This window comes from Mycetomoellerius zeteki, unplaced genomic scaffold (genome assembly GCF_001594055.1).
Source record: "Mycetomoellerius zeteki isolate Tzet28-1 unplaced genomic scaffold, Tzet1.0 scaffold58, whole genome shotgun sequence".
Lineage (NCBI taxonomy): Eukaryota > Metazoa > Arthropoda > Insecta > Hymenoptera > Formicidae > Mycetomoellerius > Mycetomoellerius zeteki.
This window is the reverse complement of record NW_017257588.1, coordinates 1977307-1985949: the sequence shown is the minus strand read 5'-3', so window position 1 is coordinate 1985949 and position 8643 is coordinate 1977307. Positions and strand designations below refer to the sequence as shown.

The following is an 8643-nucleotide window of genomic DNA, read 5'->3' as shown; positions in this document are numbered from 1 at the left end:
AGTAAGAAAATGCAGTACTAAAAAGTTGATAAAAAATTCTGAAAAAATTCTTAGAGCTCTACGAAAAAAAAAACAATAAACAATTTTTGTCTCTTGCTGTTTTTCTGTAAAATTTATAGTATTTAAGTAAAAAATTATTGAGGACTAATATTCGACAATTTTTAGTACATAATTAATTAATATCTTGTTGACTATTGCGAAAATTGCAAAATGGTAGAGGACTTTTCGACTCAGTTTAATTCGCTCTATCTACAGACGAGCGCTATCAAAACTTACCGGACACCCTGTATAATTATATAAAAAAATCAATATTTTAATATACAATTATGTATAATTATATGTATATAATTATATGCAAAATATGTCTATATATGTATATATAATATTTTTTCCGGGTTATTTTTTATTGCAAATAATATTCTTTTAAATAAAGTTTATGGTATATTAAAGATCTAATGATTACAATAGCAAGTCAAGAACTTCCAATTGTGAAAAATACAATACTAAGATACTAGATAATTCTAGATGCTTCATCTACAGAGAATTATTTATTAGAGTTTATTATTTATTTAACAAACTTGATTAGTTTTGTGCTTGAAATTGTCAGCTAAATTAACTATATTATTAAACTTTTTTCGATTCAGTCTTCTACTCTTTTTTTATCTTAGACTTTTGATCGAGCGAAAGAATCAGCTCAGCTAAAGCCTTTTGCTGATGGTGGTGGCAATGATGGTAGCAATGGTAGTGGCAATACTGGAAGCAATGGTGCTGGCACTGATCCAGGCAATGGCGGTAATAGTGGCGGTAATGGCAATGGTCCAGGTAATGGCGGTGCTAATAGCGGTGGTCATGGCGGTAGTAATCTAAACGTAATACAACTTGTTTTGGTAAGGATATTATGTAAAAGAAATTACACAAAAAATTATATTTATTATTAAAATACAAGAAATGCGTATTCGAAAAAAGATAAAAAAGTACATATGAACAAAAATGTTTTATTACACTCAGTTTATACAAAAATTAATTATATTCTGGATAATCCACGATTGATCTATGATATATGTATTAAAAGTCCATTTTCTTTGAAGGTCATGTTTAAAACCTGTATTTTTTCAGCATGAATAAAGAAATTAATACCATAAAAAACTTTAGAAGTTTAAAACTATCTTAATAATTATGAAATTTCACTAATTATTTATTAAAATTAATATTTTGGACTAAACTTTATGAAAATTAATAAATGAATAAGATTGTGTAATTCATATTATTCTTATAATAATAGAGGAAAAGCCCCTATTATGAGAAACAGAGTTCATTTTGGGTAAATGCTAGACGTCTATGGGCAGAATTTAAAAAAATAATAGGTCATTTTGAAGGGAATTTAATAAACTTTAAGATAATGTTATGTAAGATTTAATTCAAATCCTATTTTTTTTTAAATTAAAGAAATGTTAAAAGTGAGCAAATCGCAAAGTAAAAAAATTGTGCTCCTAATATGAGATGTCCAGAGAAATCGATAACGCAAAGTACATCAGTGTTGCAATTAAAAAACTTTATTTAATGTTTCTAAAATACAAACAAACACAGCCAGTGCGCGCACAAAATGAGCATGCGATGCATTGTACCTAGGACTCGTCTTCAGGTAGTTGGAATCAAGCATCGCAGAAACAGGCATTCGATGTTCCGGTTGTCCTTTTTATAATTGTACAATAACATTTATATTTTAGCAACGATTTTCACTGTGACATAGGAGCATAGGTTATTTTATATTAGAAAAATATTCTGAGTATCTCATATTATGATTTTCACGCCTTACGATTTTATGATTATCAAATCTAATTTTTGTAATTAAGCAATTCAATGTATCTCGTATTTTTCTATTAATACGACCTTGCTCTATCACTACATGAAGAATTTGTTGCCAAATATTTACTTATTAAATAATAAACAAGATTTAAAGACTCATCTCAATGAAACTTGAAAATATTCAAATTCTAATTCAATCTTTTTTTACAACGACTACAGGCATGATCTAATACTGAATTTTTCACTAAATAGTTTGCAATCCAAGAGCAATAAATTCATGGTGGAACCAATAGATATAGCGTTATTAGTTTAGTAGAAACGCCACTATCTCATATTAAGTGCCTATCTCATAATTGGGGGCTTTCTCTTCTAAAATTTAATAGAATTGAATAAAAATCATTTATCATTACGACTTATAGAAAATTTCTTTGAATATTGCAGCGATTACTATGCTCTTTATTAGGATCAACAATAGATAGTATAAGTCTAGGTAGTATTTGTGAGGGGCTGGGGCCATAAAAGGAAGAATAAAATACGCATTATGTAAGTTATGAATATAATCTCTGAATGTTAAACATTGCATTATAATAGGTCTTTAACAATAATTTAATAATTTCTAGAGTTTCGTATATAGAGGAGTTCATTTTTTTACAGGAAGGATAACTTCTATTATCGACATCGTAAAGGCATTGTTATGAAAAATATTTTATTTATTAAATTATATTATCATTATTACTATTATACATATAACTGGAATGCACTGTGTCTCTTTTTAAATACATTTAATTTTTAAGTCAACAAGTATTGCATATATTTTGCACTTCTAATAAATAGTATATTGAGCAATTAGATTCTGCTATGAAATTATTTCAAATATTCCATAGTTTAAAATAATATTATGCATGATACATAATTAATTATTTAATAATGACTTCGTTATTAGGATTCTTTTTGTTTAAATAATATATTTGGGAGGTTTTTTTAACACACCCACATACTATCTGGAATAATATATACTCAAAAAAAATCTTGATATATCTTGATCATCCGTCATTATTTTTCCATCATTCTTATTTCAGATAGCAATTTGAACAAGCAAAAAAGAAAAACTAATAGTTCGTCTCTTGGCACTTATATGTAAGTATCAAGAGACGAACTATTGGTTTTTTTTTCTTGTTCAAATTGCTATCTGAAATAAAGAATGATGGAAAAATAAACGCGCTTATTATCGTTGGACCAGAAATAATTTTAAGATAATGTAAAGAATTCCATAATAATCGCGAACGATTGCCAGCTCGAAATGCAACAAGCGACAATTAAGGGATAATATCACCTCTGAGGTTTAAAAAAAATCTTTCTTTTTTTGCTTAAATCATTAGTTTATAGAAATATGATCCAAGTATTTTTAGAACGAAATTCGAATTGTATTATATAGTGTTAGAGCTGACTAAATGAACCATATCTCTGAGCTCATTCGAGCAGCTGCAGGCGGTTCGGCGCGTCCCCGCCTTTTCCGTGCTCCGTAGGTACATGGATCTATTTATATATAGTGGAACTTCCATAACTTCTACTACTCGAGGTTGTGAGAAGTTAAAAAAATTCTCTTGATTCTCACGTTAGGGCGCCGCATTAAAAAGAAATAGCATGTATTACATATAGTGAGAACATTTGAACAGATGCTAACGCAACATAACCTATTTTACGCTGAATATTTTTATACACGACGTCATGTACATATATAGAAGCGAAAATGAAGAAGATATAGAGTACTGAAGTTAGAGCAGTTCCACTGTACCGAGAAATAGCTTATTTGGTTAATATAATATGAATGTCACTACTTATAGGGGAGAGTAGAGTAAATCGGACCTATTTACAGTTTTTGCTCTCTATAAGGCGTAGATAAAGTTCGATTGTAAAACCGAAGGTACCGTTGGAAAGGTCATTTAATTCCTTTCATTTTTGCTTCAGACCATTTTAATATATCTCTCACCTGTGTTGAATTATAATGGAAAATGTAAAAACGCTTTTTCCGGTCCGATTTGGAACCAATGATTCCAAATCGGACCATCCCGTGGTTCAAATCCTCCTATTTTTATAGACTTTTAGATATTATAGAATTTTAAAATATTTTAATGTATTTTTGTTAGTATTGATTAAAAACAAGCAATTTGATAGTCAAAGATAAAAATTTTATTAAAAAAAAGTTACTGATAGTTTATATTATTAGAATTATTGAAATCAATAAAACTCAATTAATCTGAGTCTGATGACACATGATATTTTACTGATTTAATTCCTTTGAATCTGGTCGGCCGATCACCGCTAGTACTACAATCAGGCCTATAAGTTATTCACTGTACTGTCCGATTTGGACACGGAACCTTTCGAACTTTGGAACAAATTTTACAATAAACCGCAAAATGATCACATAACGCTTGATATTTTTAAATTCTACACTCTTTAATTATCTTAAATTAATTATCTTAGAGCGAGTATAGAATAGGACAAGTAACTCGAACGCGTTTAATACAAGAGACAGATTTATTTAACAGCACACACAACGGTGTTACAAGATACGTACATGTATTATGATTCTTAAAAAACAGACGTAAAATGAAAAACTTAGTAATGCTTGATAGCAACGTGGTGCGAAGAAGAAAAGAGTCGAGCAACAAATAAAAAGGAAAAGATTATAAGCCTCATAAGGCGGAAGTGATTATCTAGTGATCGATAAGTAGGCTATCGATGATCAATCGATGTCAAGAGCAGGAAATTGAATTCCCAACAAATTACCTTTCAAATTTTTAAAACCTTTTAAATAATGATTTACAAAGATTTTCTTTTTCAAAAAAATTTTCGCACGATGGCTGAAAATACATATTTGCATCTATTCTATGAATGTTATGACAAAGAACTGCTGTCACGTGTTTGCTGTCTTATAAGGACTTTACATTATAAATGGTATGCAAATCTGCTTAACCGTATTCATTTAAATTAAAAAGGTCCTATTTGGAACATGGTCCGGTTTAGGCCACTCTCCCCTACTAAATTATTAAAAAATTTTGAAAGCATCGGTTTCTGTGTTTATGCGACGCTATTAGTACCTAGCTGGAAATTACGCGCGTCGCATGTCACTGTGTTTTACGCGATAAATATTTAGGACTTTTATAATAATTGGAGAGTATGAGTAATAAAAAACTGTACGAGGGGAGGAAAGGTACTCTTGATTCACTTGCACGTGCTTCTCGAAATAGTATCAAAAGAAGAAAGCCATTGAATCGTTATATATTGGAGAAGGAAACTGAGAACGTGAACTCTGCGAAAAAGCTGAAATCTTTTCAAAGCTATAAAGCCTATTTATGAAGAAATGAGTAGCGATGAATTACTAATAAGATGTATAAGAAAGCTTTACTCAAAATACTAACGAAAGTTTTAACGCAACTGTATGGTCGATAGTTCCAAAATTTTATGGGAATGACAAAACAATTTCAGATATAGCAACAGACTTGGATGTTTGCTATTATAATGATGGCTACAACAGCATAATTCAAATTATGAGAGTTTTGAACCTCATGGTGGCCTCACGTGATTCAATTTTTGCCAAGAAGCAGATGCACAGTGTCAGCCTCACCAACGAAGCAAAAGAGACTAGAAAAGCTTTATTATCATCTAGAAAGGAACGTAATGAGGCTATTAAATTCATGGAAGAACAGTGCGCCTTTGTAGGGCAGGCATTGAGGGCAGGTGAATTAGAGGTAAATTAAAAAAGAATTTTCAACTTTATACACAAAAAATCAGTTACAAAAACTTTAAATGTGTTTTTCTCAAAACACAGTTTTTCAAATGTGCATGCAACGTTATTCTTACAATGTTTATCCGATTAATTTGAAATTTTACTACAATCTTCTTGTACATACCGTGCTCTGAAGTACATAGGCTTTTTGTAAAATGTTGAAAACTTTTTGCAATCAGCATTTTTTAAAACAAATTTTTAGTGCGAGAAAAATGTATTTTTTCTATAAACAGCTGCCTGTTTTTGAACAAACATTAATATTTTCAAAAATCCCTACATACTCCAAAAGCTTATCATATACAATAGATAATGGACATTTTTTTGCTTTGTTCCAGGATAAACTATCTCACGGAAAACGTGCACGCAAATGTTCATGTTTTAAAAAAAGCGATTTTGGAAGAAGACCAGTACGCCGCCATTTTATATATAAAAAAATTAAAAAATTATTTTTTTACTCCTCAATATATGTACAATAAAATCTTCTAAGTTATTTTTGAATAATGTTATTTATTTACCCACAATAAATTTCCAAATTTAGTAGGGCCAAATTTTAAAGCCTCAGGGATGGTTACGCCTTAAAACGTTTTACCATCAAAAATGAATTTATAAGATCGCATGTGTTGAAAATAAATATAAAAAGTGTTTCAGACAAGTGTGCACGATATACGTACGTGTCATAGAATCTGTAAATATAAAGCCAGAGTAGTTTTGTATGAGTAGGTCTTTAATTTATAATAACTATTATTAGATAAAAATGATCATGCGACTTTTACGATTTTCCACCTACTCATACCTCGGTGGCACGGGTTAAAATTGTTAAAAAGATCTGAAAAAGATATGGTATTATTTTTTCGAGATATTGAACCACTTTAGGGGGTGTCAAAAATTGTTAAAATAACGACCACCCTAATACTTATGACTTGTTTTTATATAAAATGAGCTTATATATAAACAAATTCTACAAATACGAAAAAATTCTTATGATTTTCTTTTGCAATAATTGTGCAGATAATATATAAAAGTTAAAATGTATAATTAGTAAGTGGCAGTAGTCATGAATATAGGTACACTACCGTAAGTACTGTACATAATTATTCGAACAGTATTTTATACTATACTCCAATTTTAAAAGTTTAATAAATGTTGTGCACTGTTGTTAACACAAATGATACTGCTATTAACACAAATAATACGTATTAGAATAATTGACGTTTTTTTATCGTATATTTGTTATAATTGTATATTCTAAAACATAAATTAGTGAAACAACGTTTGGACTATTTCCAACTATTCTTGAATCGTTGAAATATTCTTAAATGATATTATATTGGGATATTATATTGGGATATTACTTTGCTTCAATAATTAAAATTTAGAATACGTATAATTACAATCAATATTATGCACAACAAAACACTGTCAATTATACAAATAAAGTATTATCTATGTTGACAACAATATGTATGGGCCATAATATTCCTTATTTAACTTTTAAAATTAGAGTAAAGTATAAAATATCTGTCGTTTAAATAGTTATAATCGATGTACAACATTGTTGGTAAAGAATATCAATTCATTAGGCTGCAATGCACAAGAACGCAAGAATGTTTGTCTTGATTTATAAAAAAATAATAAAAATAAAAAAATATTAAATAATGTCGAAATAACATAAATATTAAACATTTTAACAATATCAAGAAAATTCTATATTTTTTTCCTTATATATATATATATATTTAACATAAATTCTATATATTTTCATGAATTTTATCTCATTTTGATTAAGAAACACGTTTTTTATCTGACATTTTTTTTAAAGTAAAAAAACCTGTTTTTTTCATGTCTAATGTAAATCAAAAGTTTTTCAACTGGTGATAGTATGTATATATATATATATATAAGTACACTAAAGTAGTCTAAACAATAACACAATTGCTATTTTATAATGTCCTAATTTTTTACATGACTATTCAAAAAAAAAAAAATAAAATTTATACGGGCGCTCGAACTTCCATGAACGATAATATATATGTAAATACGCAATATTCGCGTAGATAACAAAAAAACTTTTTAAAAGTTTAGCAAAACAGTAATTTCATACTGTAATTTTCGTACAATTTTCAAAGAATGATAAGATATAGCATTCCTTTATAAGGAAGTTCGTAATAAGTCAAATGCACAACAAAATATTTCAATCGCCAATTGCTTTTACTCGAAGGAATACCACTTCGCAGAAACTTAGTATTTTCAGACCATAAAGTATAACATATTTCGCTTAAAGTACTGTGATCATGAAAGCGTTCTGCGTACTTCTGTTTTTGGTTCTCAACAGTATGGTTTTTGCAAAATCTGTACGTATACATTGATGTATTATATTATAATAATACACCACATTACTATATAATAATTTTAAAGAAATTTTTATTACAGACATTTTTATTACAGTTTTTATTGTTGCAATGTACTTATCAACTTGTCAGAAGAAAATAATGTCAATAAAAATATATAAAGACACCTTTTACAAATAAGAAAGCTTGGAGGAATTATTAACAAGATGGATATTTTAATAAAATATAGAGGAAAATCGTCGATATTGATAAACCGCTTTGTTTTTAGACAATATTTAGATTAGACTAAAACTAAAAATAGAACTTTAGAAACATAAATATAAACTGGAAAGTGTCGTTTATCAGATGACATAGTTTTTATAATACTGTTTGGAAATACTATTCTTAATAATTAACTTCATAAGATAAGCAAAAGTTTTTCCATATAAATATATATAAATACAAGCTTATCGTCACCTCCGATAAGACAGTTTGACACTATAACTTAAGATTATATAAAAATTAAGCTAGCTTATGGTCTATCTTACAAGCAGATGCGTCAGTTAAACCAACTCAGTTTACGCTACACCTTAATTTTAGATTTAAAACCATTAATATTATGAGGAAAATACGAAAGAAAAGTATATAGATAAAACAGTAGATTTAAGAAACTATTAAAATTATTTATTTAACAAACTTGATTAATTTTGTACTTGA

General features: G+C 28.4%; 1 protein-coding gene across 2 annotated transcripts in view; it reads left to right on the top strand.

The window, feature by feature from the left end:
- The window catches only part of LOC108728064 (nacrein-like protein P1), a 29210-nt gene extending 26653 nt beyond the window's left edge, over positions 1-2557 (top strand). Inside the window, exons 2-4 of one of the 2 annotated variants that reach the window (XM_018456416.1) lie at positions 669-887; positions 2248-2349; positions 2427-2557. In XM_018456416.1, the coding sequence (XP_018311918.1) occupies positions 669-887; positions 2248-2325 (297 nt within the window). In that variant the 3' untranslated portion in view covers positions 2326-2349; positions 2427-2557. The remainder of the gene's footprint in view (positions 1-668; positions 888-2247; positions 2350-2426) is intronic. The other variant, XM_018456415.1, reaches the window with a different exon arrangement.
- Positions 2558-8643: the final 6086 nt, after the last annotated feature.